General features: G+C 36.0%; 1 protein-coding gene across 1 annotated transcript; it reads left to right on the top strand.

Annotated features, from left to right (window-relative positions):
• The first annotated feature begins 1252 nt into the window (after window positions 1–1252).
• LOC144450055 (uncharacterized) lies at window positions 1253–10649 on the top strand. The gene is made up of 5 exons (XM_078140621.1): window positions 1253–1321; window positions 2347–3817; window positions 4733–4928; window positions 6528–6848; window positions 7611–10649. Exons 1-5 carry the CDS (start codon window positions 1253–1255, stop codon window positions 9790–9792), a joined length of 4239 nt encoding a protein of 1412 aa, XP_077996747.1. The 3' UTR covers window positions 9793–10649.
• The last annotated feature ends 8976 nt before the right edge of the window (window positions 10650–19625 follow it).

Genomic DNA, 19625 nt, shown 5'->3' with positions numbered 1-19625 from the left:
AGAAAAATATTGGGGAACATCTAAATATTTATCAGTTAGAGTATAGTATTATATATGTACCAGAGATTACTTGTACTAGTGTGTATGCATACTAGTGTTACTAGTGGTATTTGCGCTGCAGTGCAATACCTGCATGTATATATAAATGATATGCAAATGACTGTGATCGTTCAAAATCATGTGATCAGACAGTTCATATGAAATGTCATATGAAATTTTTTTGGTTGCATTGAAATTATGATTTAAATCTTATCAGTGAGCTGAGTCAAATATCACAGTACACTTTATTTTATTTTATTTTATTTATTTTATTTTATCTATTTATTTATTTATTTATTTATTTATTTATTTATCTATTTATTTACAGGGACTTTACTTCAAAGGAACTTCCAGTCATGACAATGATGCAAGAAATAACTTAAATACAACAGAATCAATAAACAGGTATATCTATATTTCTAATATTAAATAATGATAATAATATTAGTATTAGCACTTTCCCACTCTGTGTTCAGTGCACTTTACAATTATTACCCCTGATACAGATCCATAGCAGCACAACAGCCCTTTATACTTCCTCAACTCCCTGGGGAGCATACAATCCATTGCAGCCTTTATGAGTGCATATCGTGCAGATTACGTCTAACTCTAAGTCACACTGGTGGATTTCTATGATGTCCTCTCCACAAACACCTTAATTAAACTTTTGATGATTGGATTTTGTGATTCCAAACCTAAACTTGTATGACAGTGTGCATAGCAACACATTACAGAATCTAGCCATTAGCTAAGGAAGTGGGGTTTCTTATCTTTCTTATCACTGAATAATGTTTGTTGGCAATATTTACAAATGTGATAAAGCACTATTACATAACACATTAGGCAAAGCTATAACACATCAGGCAAAGCTATAACACATCAGGCAAAGCTATAACACATCAGGCAAAGCTAATAAGCTCAATGTCATATCAGTTTTACTGACCAATTATCAGTGACATTGCAAATAGCTTCAGAGATGCAAACAATTTTTATGACACTCGACTTGCTGGCTCACCAAGTCGGGAAAGTCGCTCTTGAACCGCTAATGGCAAATATGAGTCATGAACTCAAACCCACTTAAAAGTGGATTTGTTCATCCCTGGCTGCTGGATATTTGAGGTTACTTTTTTCAAGTTTGTGTTTAGGACAAAAGGTTTCATTCATTACTTATTTCAAATTCTGTGTCTGTAGTAATTCTAATTCAAAGGACACGATGGATAAAATGTTCCAAGATCTAAGGAATCTGCTACCTGTACAAGATCCACTACTTAACACAAGTAAGGTAAGATATCACTTCATTTATTGCCCAATTTGAACCATGTGTAAATTTACGGGAGTGCCACGCTAAAAAGATATTTGCATAAATTATGGGTTCTGGAGAGACATTTCATGATTTTACATCACTTATAATTACTTGTGATTTGAGAGAAACATCAAGTTGATCTTGTACCTAGAGTATCTTTGTTGTGGGCCATTGCATGATGGGAGTCAGCAGAAATAATTATTCATGGTTGAAAATGAATATTCATGACTCCTGAATGCTTATTCCCCTAAAGTGTAAAACATCTCTCATGGCGCACATTAGAACTTTGAACTTTATGTGTTGCATGTTTGAATAGTTGTGCAAGCCCTTGTTATGTTTTTGTCAGTTGCAATTAAGTGATCATGGCACTTGCTAGATATAGACAACGTCTATATGACTGCTGACATCAGACCAATGAGGTCATTCATCATATGTGTCAAAAATGTTCAAGAAATGTCTACCATCCAACAAACTGTTTTAACAACACTAGAAGACAATTTTAATGTTATAATATAATTTAATCAAGGTTTTATGTTTTTATTTGAATAAACTCAGCTTGTAGAATTGTCTGTCAATTTCAAGCAAAAAACCTGGTCAGATGCTAATTCCACCCACTTTTGTTCTATTAATAATTCAAATTTGCCCCATTTTTCATCATTATTTTCTAGGGTTAAATTATTAACCCCTAAACAAAAAGTCATATTTGACCATGTCTTTCCACCGGGGTAAATCTTGAGCAGAGGATGTGTAAATGTGGTGAGTATGAGACGAAGTTCCACCTTTGACTTAATTTACCCCAGGTGATCTCTCCTCTGGGGACTGTAGACAGTCAAAAGTGGTACCCCGTCTTGTACTACCCCTGGACAGAAATGGTAGTTAGGTGGGTCACAGGTTGGGTAAAGGTGGGTAAATTGGACTTTTCGTGTAGGGAACACAACTGCATAATACATAGACTTTATTGTAGATAACTTAACTTTGCCCATTTTTTCATCATTATTTACTAGGTTCGAATTATTAACACCGCGGCAGAATACATCGACTGGTTATCTACCGAGATAAGTGATTTATTGAAAGAAACAAAACTTGCTGATATACTATCGGCCACGAGTATTAGCGAACCAATGCTTGACAGTATTCTACATCAAAGCTGTGAAGATAGTTGTATGGAGGAATTGCTGATCCCGGATAAACAACAAAAACTTGAAAATGAGGAAGATGAGAACCTGATTAATATTATGGAATGGGCAGGGACAGCAGAAGATGATGGAAAAATTGCGAACAAAGTGACCGAATCAGTTTCTCAATTGGATTTGATGCAGATTGAGGAAGTGCCAACAATTTGTACATTTGGACATAGATTAGATGATGCTATGGTTGATGGTAGCCATAGCAACAGCGTAGGCGATCATAAGGATGATGGTAACCTTGGAAACAGATTAGGAAATGACATGGATAGTGGTAGCCGGGGAAACAGGAAATGTTATAATAATGAAGGTAGCAACAGAAGCAGATTGGATGATGGTAACCATGGAAACAGATTAGGTACACAAAATGATGGCTGCCATAAAAGTGAATTAGAAGTTACTGTGGATGACTGTAGCCTTGGAAACAAATTAGGCGATACTGTGGATGGAAGTAAAGGTGATGCTATGGATGATAGCAGATATGGAAACAGAGGTAACGCTGTGGACGATGATAACCATGGAAACAGGTTAGGTGATACTATGGATAATGGTAGCCATGAGAATGGATTGGCTAATGCTATGGATAACAGTAGTCATGGAAATGGATTGGATGATGGTAGCCATGACAACAGTTTAGGTGACATAAACAATGCCATTACTCTTGGAAACATAGCAGATGGGGGTAGCAATAGCCATGTTGATAGTAGTAGCCATGGAAACAATCAAAATCATGCAGCTGATAGTGTCCATGGTAACAAAACAAATGATATAAAGTGTACTCTTCATGGATATAATGAAATTGATTCAGCGACTTGTAACCATGGAAACACAAATGATGATACAGATGATGAAAATTGTAACTCCATAGATGCAAAAACGGATACTTTGGCCGTGTCAGAAAAGAAGATATGCAAAGATAATGAGACCGATACAATGACAAGTGATTACCATGGTAACAATCCAGGAAATGACAATAGAAATGATCACCAAATTTTTGAAGATAAAAAAGATAACCTCAATGGAAAAACTCAAAATCAAAAAGAAGATGATAATGACAAAAACAATTACCATGGACACAATGATGTAAATTTGAATATAGGAACCAGGGATCACTATCACATTGATGATTGTAATCTTATACTCAGTAACCAAGGAAACAAGGGTGATGAAGCAAGCAATGGTTGTCAAGGAAAAGATGGAGAAACAGGACTTGAAGATAACGAGGCTAAGAATGATAGCAAAGAGAAAGAGGAAACAAGTGATAAATCCTCAGGACACGGTGTTGATAAAGGTAAACAAATATAAATGATAAGAAATTTCAAAAATGTTTGTTGGTCATACAAAGGCGTAACAAAACAAATTGTGTGGTTCCGATTACGCTCAATTTTAGATTTAGAGTAGGTGGGGTAGGTAGATTTTTTTATTATATTTTTGGATATGTATTTTTTTCATATGAAAGTGTCTAGTTGAGGTAGTTACGTTTCCATTGTTTTCCATATGGTCTCCGTGTTGTTGGTTTCAAGTTCAATGGAAAGTTCAATTCAAACAATCAGTGGTATCCGATAACAGGAGTTCGTAAAATAGATGTCTTGTGTTCAATCTCAGTCTAAGGTTCAATCCATTGTTTTGCAACAGTGTCTATAAAAAAAAAAAGTGTGTTTAGTATTAAACAGTCAGTCTAAATATTGGCGTCTTGAATTTTATGAACTATTATCAGATACCACACTTGGCATTGATTGTTTGAATTTGACTCTCCAAAGAATGTAATTGTTTATATACAGGGGTCTTATCAATTGAGTTTGTCTTGAAAATCGGTTATGTCTATTCCTTTCACACTGGTCATTTGAATTTCATTTTAGTTCATATGAGACCACAGACACCTAGTAATCGCAATCTTGGATCTGCCACATTGAATTATGGGAAATGTATACTATGCATTCCCACAATTCTTTGCAGTATATTTTTAGTCAGTCGGTCATCTTAGCCAATGAGAGGACGAGCTACTTGTATACGGATTCAGTGTGTGACGGGGACCAGCACGTGAAAGGAGTGCTGAACCCGTGTGGAAATACTTAGTTCTCTGGTAGTGGTAAACATTTTTAAATATTTACTTGATGAGTATATGGTCTCAATCCAGGAACTTCAGAAGTCACTATTTGGGGAGTACACTAGAGATATACAAATTCTAAAAATTATTTGTTGACAGGTTACCGCAAAGTGGAAAGTAAAACTACTGATCGCGATAATGGACCAAGAAGACCACAAAATGGTTTTATTAGATTCAGTTGCCGTTTTCGGAAAGACATCGCTGAGAAACATCCCAATTTTGACAATCGAGAGATCAGCCGAATACTTGGTGCAAAATGGAGACGTATGACCAAGGAAGAAAAGAAACCATTCTCGTAAGTTTTGCCGCCTCATTAAAGAAACCATTCTCGTAAGTTTTGCCGCCTCATTAAAGAAACCATTCTCGTAAGTTTTGCCACCTCATTAAAGAAACCATTCTCGTAAGTTTTGCCGCCTCATTAGTATGCGATTTTCTCACGTTTTTGTCAATGTATGTATGAAAACAACTCAATTTTTATAATCATTCGAATCCAAATCTATCATATTTATTTATTTATTTTTATTTATTTATTTATTTATTTATTTATTTATTTATTTATTTATTCAGCTTTGACATATAAAGTCAGGATGTGTTACACAGGTGACTAACACCTATAGAAAGCGACCCTCCACAATAGAACAAAAACAAATTGCACATACAAATGAATACGACGGAAAAACGATATACCGAGGACAAGATAAAAAGACATGTAAAATGTACACAAAAGCAGAAAAGACAAAATTACGATACATTAAAATATATCTGTACAAATTTAAAAATGCAGAACTTAACAAAGGCAGCAGGTTTTACATTGGCATTGTCCCACCCAAGTACAATATATTTAAAAATGCAGAACTTAACAAAGGCGGCAAGTTTTACATTGGCATTGTCCCACCCAAGTACAATATATTTAAAAATGCAGAACTTAACAAAGGCAGCAAGTTTTACAGTGGCATTGTCCCACCCAAGTACAATATATTTAAAAATGCAGAACTTAACAAAGGCAGCAAGTTTTACAGTGGCATTGTCCCACCCAAGTACAATATATTTAAAAATGCAGAACTTAACAAAGGCAGCAGGTTTTACAGTGGCATTGTCCCACCCAAGTACAATATATTTTTCATTTAACAACATATATGACCACTTTCAAGTGGGCAAAGGATAACAAACGAGTATTCATTTTTATCTTAATTTTTAAGACAACTCCACTGTTTTTATACTTGATAAAAAAACTATGTGAAACCATAGACCTGCCACCAACTGAATATCTTGGTGGGGGGTCTATGGTGAAACACCTAAACCCTTGATTGTAACGCAATAAATTGCAAACTAATTTTTAAAAAATTATAAAACATTTGTTTTCGTACATGCATGTACAATGTACAACAAACTTTTTACACTCTTTTTAGCTTTTTGTAATTTGTAATGTATTGAGTTACAAACACAGACTTGGTTGATGCTATTTCACATATTTTTCAATTAGGAAAACATAGTAGAGTTGTCTTAAGAATTAAAAATCCAAAGTAAATACCCCATTTGTTATCGCTATGCCTAATTTGAAAAATATAAATGGTATTCATTGACTGTTTCAGTCTAAATGACTGCAGTCAAAAATTCTAAATCAGTAAATTGCAACAAAAATGATACAGTGTTGCAATGTTTATTCAATGTCTTAATAATATTCAAAGTCTTCAATCTCTAGGAAATTACTGGATGCAGCCTTTTTATATGAATGTTTAAATGTCTCCTTTAACTCAATGTATATCGTTGCCAGTGTTCTGTTTCATGTTCCCCCCAGGAAACTCCGTTCCCTCTACACTTCTAAATGACTGTAGTCAAAAATCATAAAATAAAAATAAGTTAATAAAAATAATATAACAAAATTTTTCAACAGTGATGAATTCAACGATGAAATGAAACAACGGCGAGAAGAGTTCCCCGATTGGAATTACGCCGGGAATCGTAAGAAATCTTCAGAAGCCTTGATGGAAAGTGAACCACTTCCTAACAGACTACGACCTCGTAGTATGATCAAACCACCTCCAAGCCGAACCAGTGATTTGATAACGGGGAAAGAAGAAAGAAAACTAAAGAAGAAATCGGGAAAATCAGTTCGGACACGCATTGAAAAGCATCAATGGGTGCAGTGTGATAGATGTGATAAGTGGAGACACTTACCAGTAACACAGCATACAGAGTCCTTACCAGATCAGTGGTAAGTTTTTATGCGTTCTGCGTAATACGACAAAACCATGTGAAACATGATTTTTTTTTTTTTTTTTTTTTTTTTGTAACTTGCCAAATGTTCCTTTGTACTTTAGACTTATCCACATTTTCCAATTAGCCCTCTAGTCACTTTGTATTCATTTTCACATTTCTTGTAAATAGTAGTTTTTAGTAGTTACATTGTATTTCAGTATTTCTCGTATCAAGTATTATAATTTAAGTAGTGGGTTGGATCATGGACACGACTAGGTATGCTTACCTATTTCCATGGTCCCCACCAGAGTTAATATATTTTATTAGCATTTTTTTTTTGTATTCGAACTTTTGTCTTTTCTTTCGTTATTGTTTAACTTTGGTGAAATAAAGATTCATTCATTCATTCATTCAAGTGTCGCATAGTTAGGGTATTTATATACAAGCGCTTGTAATTAATGTTCTCCTTGACTATATTTTCACATGCGTACCAAGAAAAAAAACACAACCACTTGTGCCATTACCCTTATTCAATAGTAACACAATAGTTTTCCCTGGAACCCTGCCAGTAAGGCAGAAAAAATTGTTTGGTTCTTGTTACCCAACCCCACCTAGCTTTTCACTGTCGATCCTAAACACTTTTTTTTACGCATTTGAGACAAAAATAATAAAATAAAATAAAAATTGTGAAGTCTCACAAGAAATAGTGGATGCGGAAACTGACACCATCTTATACTATGCATAAAGTTTTAAGTTTTTACCGTTTTCTGTTTTTCAGGTTCTGTGCGATGAATCCAGACACCAGTTTTAGTGACTGTAATGTACCAGAAATACCTTGGAGTGAAGATGTGGATATTAGAATATCATTGAATAATGCCAACTTCCGAGATGATGTGGCAGATACTACTGGTTTCCTAGCAACTGAGGGTGATGATAATCTAGTTTTGGATGAAAGCATGTCTTATAATTGGGATTATAGAAAATGTCAAGCAAATCAGTTTCTTGAAGATGGTAGTGATTTAGATGATGTAGTTCGGTATATCGGGGTTGGTATGGGAAACGGTATCCTGGCAACGAATGAGGCATTGAGGGAAGATGAGAACGATGATGATATATTAATGTCTTCTGAAGTGTTAGGTGATCTTGATCAGTATGGCGATGATGTCTTGATGGATGGCGGTATCGTCATCTCTCATGGAAATGAAGTTTCGATGAATGGCAGCATTGTCGTCTCAAACGGAAGTGATGACCTCTTAATGAATGGCGACGTTGTCATCGGTAACGACAAATTAACTCAACCAGACCCATACACAGATGGTGAGATTTTGGTAAATGATGGTGTGAGTTCTAGACTTGGTATGTTTATAGGTGGTTGTCATGGAGATCATGGTGTACATCCAGCTAGAGGGGTGATGAGATGTTCAGATGGTGAATTTGAAGATAGTTGCCATAGAAATAATGATGTAATCAGAGCTGACACAGTAACGGGTGGAGTGATGAGTTCTACAGATGGTGAATTTGCAGATAGTTACCATAGTGATGGTGATGTTATCACAGCTGACACAGTGATGAGTTCTACAGATGGTGAATTTCGAAATGGTTGCCATGGAGATAGTGGTGTATGCGGAACTAATGGTATGATTGGATCTACAGTAATGAATTGTATAGATAATGGCCATACAGATGGTGATACATTTTTATGTAATGCTTTGAGTTACAAAGATGTTTTATCTGGTGAGGGTCCTACAGCTGGTTGCATTCCAAATGAATTAAGTCACAAAGCTGAAATATATGGAAATTGTCATTTCCAAGGTGTTAGTCCTGTGGCCGATAGACTTTTGAATGGAACCAGCCAAGCCCGGAATGGTGTAATCCCAGCAGCTAATGGAATATTGAATGGAAAAGGCAAGTTTTGGAGACGTGTTATTCCTGCTGCCAATGACGTTTTGAATGGACAGGGTGAGATTCAAGGTGTCGGTCCTGCTGCCATCAACATTTTGAATGGAAACCAGGTTCAGAAAGGAATATTGGATGGGAAAAGCCAGTTTCGGAAAGAAGTTATTCCTGCAGCCGGTGAAATTTTGAGTGGTAAAGCACAGTTTGAAGATATTATCCCAGGAGGTAATGGAGTGTTGAATGGAAATGGGCATTTTGCTGATCATGACCTTACAGATGGCAGAATTCTTGGATTTAGTGGCGTGAGAAGTAAAAGACAGCAATGTAATGCAGGTGTAAACAGAGCTGTCTTAGTAGGTGGCGGTGTCTTAAAAGACGAAGATGATGTTGCAGCTGATGATACAGCTAATCAAGTAACAAATGGCACTCTTTGCGTCAGAGATGATTTTCCTGGCAGTTGTACTACAAATGGTTTCCTAGCAACAAAAGAGTTTCTCGGTGTGGAAGATGAGTTCAGAGATAATTATGATGTAATTCCATTATCTGAAGAGAAGTTGAAATGTATTAATAATTGCGATAAAAAGAGAAATGGTGACATATCAAGTGTTAATGTCAAGGAGACAAATTTCGGCATGGTTGTTGAAATCGACACAATGAACGATAGACACATGAAGCAAAAGAATAACGATGATCAACGCCACCAAAATGGACGATGCAACGGAAGAGCCGACAAGAATTATGATGAATATGATTTCCATGAAACGGATCCTAGATGTTTAAACAGAAAGATTGGCAATGATCATTCTCATCAAAATGGACAATACAGCAGAAAAGATCTCAATAACCATGAGAAGTATGATTTGCAGCTATCGGACACTAAAGACATAAAACGCAAGACTAGCAAAGATCGGACCAATAAAAGTGGACGATACTACGGAAAAGAAGACAATAATCGTGAAAAATGGAATGTCAAGGAAGAGGACAGTCGGAAAGGAAGAAGCGTAGAACAGGAATGGGAGAAACACCAGGCTGAACTAAAACTGTGGATGACAAATGGTTCTTAGATTATATATGTTCTTATTAGAGCGTTTTAGATACACGTTAGAATTTGTACACGCATAGGAGCATGATTGTGTAGCTGTACACTCCTCGCGTCAGTGCAGTAAGGTTGTATCTGCCTATGCAATTGCATTGAGGTAGAAAGGAACGATGTTTTTTATTAGAGGGTATACAGACTGAGGGGGCTGTGGCATACGTGGAAAGGAACAATGTTTTTTTCAGAACAAAATCTGATTATTGTTAACTGCTTGATATTTTTCATACAGAAAGTAACCATCAATTTTATAGCAGAGAAGAGAGATTGTAAATATTTTTGTACTAAACAACACCTTCAATAACAAAGTCCTGCTAAAAATTGTGAACACGAGATATGATATATGAATACAATATTCATCTCCCGTCTTTAAAACCATCTCTACAGTACTTGTGATAGTTCTAGCTACATTTTGTTTCCCATTTAAAGTTTAATAATAAAAATATATTGTTTATGGTTCCACGAATCAATAGGACAGTAAAATATTGTTACTTAGAGATTGTAAATTTTGAAAACAATTCAATGTTTTAATCCATCATTCTCACAAAGCAGAGCTGATATTTCTCCTGCGACACTGAAAGATATTGATGCGTCTTCAAGACGGTGCCGTAAAGACGATGCAATCCATCAAAAGTGACTCTTCACACAATTTGCCAATCTGACGTGTTGAAAGCGGCTAGATGTCTTTATGTAAATCTATTTACATCGTGTTGAGACGTTAGTTTTGTTCCAGGTGATCACCTCAAAAGTGACTCTTCCTCAAACAATTTCATTTTGCAAGAGCCACAATTGTAGAAAACAGATCAAAATATTGCATTTCTTTCTAAATTTACCTTCAAAAGTACATTTTTTTGCTGTCCTAGAAATAAAATAAATGTAGTTGTTGTTCAAGTTTCATAAACCGAATAAAAAATTTATATGAAAAGATTGAACACATTGTGGTTAAATATTTTCCTAAAATAGCCATAACACCAAAGTGCAGCATTTTCTGTATGTACAACAATCATTTATAGCATCCATATCAAGTACAACCCATAACACCATAGTAAAGCATTTTCTGTATGTACCACAATCATTTATAGCATCCATATCAAGTACAACCCATAACACCAAAGTAAAATGTTTTCTGTATGTACCACAATCATTTATAACATCCATATCAAGTACAACCCATAATACCAAAGTAAAGTGTTTTCTGTATGTACCACAATCACTTATAGCATCCATATCAAGTACAACCCATAACACCAAAGTAAAGTGTTTTTTGTATGTACCACAATCATTTATAGCATCCATATCAAGTACAACCCATAACACCAAAGTAAAGTGTTTCATGTATGTACCACAATCGTTTATAGCATTCATATCAAGTACAACCCATAACACCAAAGTAAAGCGTTTTCTGTATGTACCACAATTGTTTATAGCATCCATATCAAGTACAACCCATAATACCAAAGTAAAGTGTTTTCTGTATGTACCACAATCATTTATAGCATCCATATCATCAAGTACAACCCATAACACCAAAGTAAAGCGTTTTCTGTATTTACCACAATCATTTATAGCATCCATATCAAGTACAACCCATAACACCAAAGTAAAGCGTTTTCTGTATTTACCACAATCATTTATAGCATCCATATCAAGTACAACCCATAACACCAAAGTAAAGCGTTTTCTGTATGTACCACAATCATTTATAGCATCCATATCAAGTACAACCCATAACACCAAAGTAAAGCGTTTTCTGTATGTACCACAATCATTTATAGCATCCATATCAAGTACAACCCATAACACCAAAGTAAAGCGTTTTCTGTATGTACCACAATCATTTATAGCATCCATATCAAGTACAACCCATAACAACAAAGTAAAGCGTTTTCTGTATATACCACAATCATTTAAAGCATCCATATCAAGTGTAAAAGTATACTGTTTCATTTGCTAATTGACCACATTAGAAAGGCCACATGCTAGGCTTGTAAATAAACCAATTGAAACAGTATACTTTTACACTTGATATGAGTGTAACACAGAGAAAGTGCTGTACTTCAGTGTTACCCAGTGTATTGTACACTGCAATATTCAGGATTTGATTAAAGTTACCACACTGTAAGTAAGGAGAGTGTCATTCAGTTTGACTCTACTGTACAACGCAGGTTTTCACCGGGTACTCCGGTTTCCTCCTGCACTATCACTGAACCAAAGGAGCCTATAAATAGGACTAGCTTCCGTTGATTAACCGAGAAATCAATCAATTAATAAATAAACGCCCATATCTTGACAATGCGTTGTTATCGTGCAAGCCATCGAGTATAAATTACAGCAAACCAAAAACTGCGTTTCCAATTTCCAGGTATACAGTATTGGATTTGGCGTATTCATTCTCACAAACAAGAGTTATTATTTCTACCACTACACTTCGAAATAAAATGGCTTGTTGAGAACGGTGCCGTAACACGGTCGGGGTTTGCGACCATGGGCATATTTTCCAACTGTAACAATTTACAATAAATAGCACAAAATTCAAGGTACTACAGTACAGACACCAGACATTTGAGAAATAACACACACAATGAAATTTACATCTATTTATATATTTTTAATCATTGATATTTCTTCTGAAATGTACACTACAGAGATAACCACCTCTACAATTTTTTGACACCTTACTTTTCACGAATTTCAAAAACTTTTGTTTAGACGACAATATTATACATTCATTATACTATGTATGAGGCAATTAGAACAAAAAATATAGAATATATACTCTGGTCGTTCTATGACACAATAATGTGTGTCTACATCACTGGTTCTGCTGTGTTTGAAAAATGAGTCAAACTGCTCTAAATTACCATTATCTTCCCCGATTTTTCTTTGATATTACTGGCACTGGTATAAATATGTTAGTAACCAATATTTTTCTTCATTCAGTCAGAAAATACTTATGGGGTGTCCCTACTCCTTAACTCATAGTGACAAGGGCCCCTTAGGTCACTCGTATTTTCCTTGGCTGAACAAAGAAAAATATTGGCAATAACATCTAATAGGAAACTTGCAAACCCGCCATGTTGAATGTTGCATCATGGGAAATGTGATAATGAATACTAATCAATTAGTATTGTAAGCACAAAACCAGAGTTATCATTTCTACCACTACACTTCGAAAGAGGGACTGGCTTGTTAAAACGGTGCCGTAAAATGGTCATGGTTTGCAACGAAGTGTAAGCAATGTTGATACATTGTTTGTAACCACAAATAATCAATTCATAGTTACCCTGAAAATTGTGGGAGATTTATTTTATTAGTAGCTCCAGATTAGGTATTACGATAACCACAGATAAGCCCATAGTCCTTTGCATCTGAGCATGCTCAGTTTGGATTACAAGTTCCCTACTGTTGGATATATTCATTGGTCTCTGTACAAGTATTAACATCTATTTTAACAATGTTACCACTTTTAAAATTAGCATCCCTGCACAAATTTTACAATCTAAATATTATAACGAGCAATTGTATACTAATAGGGAACTTGCAATCCACACTGAGCATGCTCAGACGCAAAGGAGTATGGGATTATATGCGGTTATAGTAATAACTGATCTGGAGCTACCGAATGATAAACCTCCCACACTGGTCAGGGTAAATATGAATTGATTATTGGTGGTCATGAACAATGTAACAATATTGTTTACAATACTAATTGATTAGTACTAATTTATTATCACGTTTCCCATGATGCAACATTCAACATGGCGGTTTGCAAGTTCCCTATTGAAATAGCCATATGGATAATGATTTGATATTTATTTTTTATTTATAAAAGTTTTCCTATGGCTTCCGACTTGAAAAATCAATGTGAAACGATATGTGTCATGTCCTTGTTTGTAACTCAATAAATTATGGGATACAATCACAGTGGCATGTAGAATGACAGGGAATTTACACATGATTTCTGCAATAAATTATGGGATAAAACCACAGTGGCATGTAGAATGACAGGGAATTTACACATGATTTCTACAATGAATTATGGGATAAAACCACAGTGGCATGTAGAATGATTGAAGGAATTTACACATGATTTCTGCAATAAATTATGGGATAAAACCACAGTGGCATGTAGAATGACAGGGAATTTACACATGATTTCTACAATGAATTATGGGATAAAACCACAGTGGCATGTAGAATAACAGAATTTATACACGATTTCTGCAATGAATTATGGGATAAAACCACAGTGGCATGTAGAATGACAGGGAATTTACACATGATTTCTACAATGAATTATGAGATAAAACCACTGTGGCATGTAGAATGATTGAAGGAATTTATACACGATTTCTACAATGAATTATGGGATAAAACCAGTGGCATGTAGAATGATTGAAGGAATTTACACATGAATTATGGGATATAACCATAGTGGCATGTAGAATGCAAGAAGGAATTTACATCACAATCCTGAGATTAATCTAGAATAACTTTACCATGTTTACCTATTTAAATCAAAACAAATATTTACAAGTCCATGTTTGTTTTCAATAATTTACAAAAAGCTTAAAAAAAAAACTCTAAAAATACCGATAATTCTCGCTACCTGCAATACAATTCTACACATCACTGTGGGGTCAAATGGAACGAAGTCGCGCGACAACGCGTTCTAATGTCGACAACTACACTTCCTCTCAGCTATGTTAATACACAGGAATGTTACTTTCCCATTTTCAGTTGTAGACATCTCTTGTAATTTTGCTCTGGAAAGATACTGTACATATTTAAATTTCCCACCTCCATAATTGTATGAGCTTAAAACTTGCGTTTATCTTATTTGTTACAAATTAAACTGTTGGGAAGAAACATTCAGGTGTAATGACATAGGCGACCGGAAGCGTAGGTGTCGACAAATGCAAGCGCGGTCGCGAGACTGCGTTCCATTTGACTCCTTAGCGATGCATAGAATTGTATTGCAGATAGCGAGAATTGTACGTACAATAACAAACATTTTACACACAGTTTATATATTAAAACTACACTAGTTGTACCTAGAGTATCATTTTTCAATCGGACAACCACAATATTAGATTCATGAATATTAAATATGCAAATTAGCACGAATATTAATTAGCGACCAGGACTCAGGGTTCTCCACAATTTAGAAAAATACAGGGGCGCCCTAATTTGCATATTTATTTGCATATCATTAGCATATTTCCAGATCATAATATTAGGAAGTGAAAAAAGTTTCCAAAATCAAAAACTCCTATTTTATTCATTCAGCAAACTAAAATGTACTGAAATGTATTGTAATCACCAATTTCCAAACCTTTCACATAATTCACAATGTAAAAATTTCAGGAAGGAGGTTGACAGTTACACAAACGATGTTATAGTAATGTTGGCAAGCATGTTTTACACACAGGAGTGACAACACATGGCATTGTTGATGTACATGTATGCACCTCTAGGCTAGCTATCACTTAGTTTTGAGTTGTTGGTTTCACCTTGTAAATGTGCATGTCATTCATAAAAATTAATTGAAAACAATTCATTTTCCTTTATTTCTCTAAAATTTGATATCCTTTTAATTTTCATGAATGGAAAATGATTTTTCATCCAAATTTGCCGGAAATACGTACATTTTTAATGTGACGAATTTGGGCTAAGAATAACCGAATACGTTCAGTGCAAATGTACAGTAACAAACATGGCTGCCACTTCGGAGCTACCTCGTGGTACTACGATCGCGATTCACATCCAAACGTGATCATTTAGGACATAAATTTTACCATGGAACCGTACCGGAGTAGTTATTTCTAAAGAACATGTATAAATTTTAGGATTTTGTTCGTATTTATCGATACAATACGAAAATTGCCGTGACATCGTACATCGTATGCGTACTGTATTACGTATACGGGAAGGCTTGGAAATTACCGGCTTGATATACCCGGCCATAGAAACTACCAACGTACCGTCTTCTACTTTACGACGGTACTACATTTACTGATTTTGTTTCGGCTACCATTGTTATAATCAAGGCGATAAATAAGTTCATAAATGATGATAGACGCAGTGTCGCTGTTTACTTCCTTCATTAACGGCATTGAATAGAATCTCTTGAAGACGTTCACACCAAAACAAAGGGGCGCTGAACGCAAACAGAGGGGCGGTTCTGTAAACAGAGGGGCGGTCCATGAAAACAGAGGGGCGGTGCGCCCCTCAAAAACCCCTCGTGGAGAACACTGAGGACTACTCTCACGGTTGGCAGAACCCTGAATATATTGACTGAAAATTGTTAAAATACCAATAATTAGACACTGTATATGTTAATCAGTGGTTAAGAAAGGTTGAAATTGTTATCACCGTTGAGGGCGCTGATTTTTAGGTGCGGACCCAAAAATCATTTTGATTTGATTTATCATGTATACTGTTACAAATAATATGTTTACCCAGGGGTGAACAAATCATTTTGTGAACTGGTGGTCCCCGGACCAGTGCCTTAAAAAACCCAGTGGTCAGTCCTACTGAAAGAATTAGTGGTCCCAGGTGAAACATTAAATGTGAAACATTCAATCTTACCTATGAATCTGTATATTCAGATGACTTTTTAAAATAATTATTAAAAGTGAGGTACTGGTCCGACGGACCAGACAAGGTAAAATTTGTGTGGTGCGCCCAATAAAATCGCTAGTCCCGGACCCAGGACCAGTGGATTTGTTCACTCCTGGTTTACCCATAGGTGATACAATACTGTCAGGGTTTACGATATTATGAGAAAGTTTACTGTACCCAACAAAAACAATTTCAAAAAAATATTCCAGTTGTGGTCTAGTACAGCTAGGTTTAAAGGAACTAGGTCTAGTTGTAAGCATTTCTCATTATTTCTATTTCCAAACTTTTTACTTACATTTTATCCTTCACTGGTGATTGTTTAAATGACTAGTAATCATTGACAAATATCCAAATATATTAACTTCTGTGGTACTATTATTAAAATGTCATTTTATTCAAATTAATCAAACTACAGTATCACAGCAGTTAATACAGTGAGAGTTCTACCAGTGACTACTAGTCATAAAACAAGTGATAGTGAAGAGTAAAATCTAAGTAACCTTTTATTTGGAAACAAAAATAATAAAAAATACTTACAAATTGCAGACATGAAATACAGGGATGGTTACGTCAGGAGAAATATGGCCGAGTGGTTAAACCTCTTGCCTCTTAGCACTGCAGTTGGAATTCGAACCAATTCAGGGTTTGATTAAATTTACCGCACTGTAAGTAAGAAGAGTGTCGTTCAGTTTGACTCTACCGAACAACACAGGTTTTCCCGAGTACTCTGCTATCCTCCTGCATTAACACTAAACCCATTGAGGGATGGCCGTCGCTGGACATCTGAAAGAACTATCCAGTATAAATAAAGAGTATTAGGCATTATTTAAAGTGACTTGGCATATGTTTGTTTACACTACTCTGACGAGTATACGCTTTCCCACATAAGTTGCATGTGAATGGCTTCTCCTTTGTGTGAACTAACATGTGGTAATTCAAGGTAGACTTTTGGCCGAACGATTTACCACATAATTCACACATGTATGGTTTTTCATTTGTGTGGATCCGTAAATGCGCTTCCAGTATGTACTTTCGCATGAAACATTTCCCACATTCTGTGCACTGGTGCGGTCGGTTACCACTTCCCATGTCTTCATGGCTTGCCATATGTCTTTGCAGCGAGCAACTGTAGCTAAACGTTTTGCCACACTCAGAACATAAATACGGTCTTTCCTTTGTGTGGCTTCTCCTGTGGGATGTCAACGTTCCTTTTCGGTTAAATGTTTTGCCGCACACATCGCAGGAGTATTTGCGTTCGTTTGTATGAGTCTCCATATGCAATTTATAATTGCTCAGTTTGTTGAAATCTTTACCGCATTCGGTACATAAATATATTCGTTCGGCATGGCACCGCATATGTATCTTCCATTTCGTGACTGTCGGAAATTCTTTCCCACATTCTTTACACACGCATAGCTGCTGGTTCGTATGGCTCTTCATATGACCCTTCAAATGACCGGCATTTAGAAACTGCATACCACATTCTTTGCATTCAAATGTCTTGTCGTTTGTATGAAGCTTCATATGGGCTTCCAACTTGTAGACTTCTCGGCCACATATTTCACACGAAAACAGTTGTCGATTCTTATGGATAACTCTGTGCCTTGATCGGCTAACAGCATTTGGAAACCCTTTCCCACAAATTTCACACACATATGGTTTCTCGCCTTTATGGATTTTCATATGCAATTCCATATTCGTCTGCCATTTTCCACAAATATCGCATGGCCCAGAATTTTCATCTTTGTGCATCATCTTAAAATGCCGTTTTAAGCCTCGAACATTTCGAAAACGTTTCTCACATTTTTTACACGCTATCGGTAGATCATTACTTTTTTTAATATGAGTTTTACAATGCTTTTTCAGTTTTGAGACCAGTGTGAATCTCTCGCCACATTTGCCACACTCAACGAGGACATCTTTTTTGTGGAGTGTCACATGCCTACTCAGTTGAACACATTCGGTAAACACTTCGCCACACTCTTTGCACCAGACAGTCAGTTTACGTTCCACTTCACCTTGTCTGTGGCTTTTCCTGTGCTCCTTCAGTTGTAATATCTTTTGGAAACTCTCTCCACATCTTCTGCATTCAAGAAGTTTTTTTCTGTGGACTTGTCGATGCTGTTTCAATTCTACCATTTTTGCAAATCCTTTACCACATTCCTGGCATCCAAGCGTTTTCTCCTTGCCATGGTTCCTACAATGTCTCTTCAGTTGTACAATCTTTGGGAAACTCTCCCCACACTTTTTACACTCTACTATGACATCATTTGCATATTGCTCATGTTTTTTCAAATGCATCCTCAACTGTACAAATTTGGTGAAATGTTCACCACACTCTTTGCATCCGATTGGCTTCTCTTTAACATGATTCCGTCGATGTTTCTTTAGTTCCACAATCTTAGGAAAGCTCTTCCCACACTTTCGACATTCCAGAAGCATATTGTTCTTATGTTTTTTGACATGGAGTTTCAATTCTACAACTTTAGAAAAACCTTCCCCACATTCTGTGCATCCTAGTGATGTAGTTTTTGGGTGAATCTTCCTGTGTTTCTTCAGCTGGATAAGTTTAGAAAAAGTCTCGCCACAAACTCTACATTTCAACGATTTGGCATCAGCTACATTTGTCACATTCTTTGCTCTTTTTGTATCATCACTTCCACTCTCCTCAGCCACATCATCACCTTTATCAGCTACTGTTATAGAACCTGTGTTCTTTGTTTCAACCCCTTCACTTTCTTCAGATTTATCATGTTTCTGGGAACTTTCCTCGTCCAATTCCTTGCGAACATTCTTAGCATCAGCAGATTTGTCGTCATCTACTTCCTCACCAGATAAGGCAATTCTAATCCCAACCTTATGTTCTTGAGGTGATGTATTTTGTGTCACTTGGTAACCCTGGCAACCAGTACCTACATCTTTCAGATCAGCCTGCTCCTCCTCTGCTTCTTCATTTGTGATCTGATTTTTTTCAATTTTTATCACAATTTGTTTGAATTCAATATTAGACTGTTTTATTGGTATGTCATCATCATTTCCTGGGTTTCGATGTCCAATGATGTCATCATTTGCTGCATACTGCCTACCACTGTCATCAGTTGTTGTGTACTGCACTCTGCCAGGGTCATTCCCTCTGTACTGCTCTCGACCAGTGTCAACATTTGCTGTGTACTGCTGCTG

Source organism: Glandiceps talaboti, chromosome 19 (genome assembly GCF_964340395.1).
Source record: "Glandiceps talaboti chromosome 19, keGlaTala1.1, whole genome shotgun sequence".
Classification (NCBI taxonomy): domain Eukaryota; kingdom Metazoa; phylum Hemichordata; class Enteropneusta; family Spengelidae; genus Glandiceps; species Glandiceps talaboti.
The sequence above is the reverse complement of the archived record's forward strand: the minus strand, read 5'-3'. Positions and strand labels throughout refer to the sequence as shown.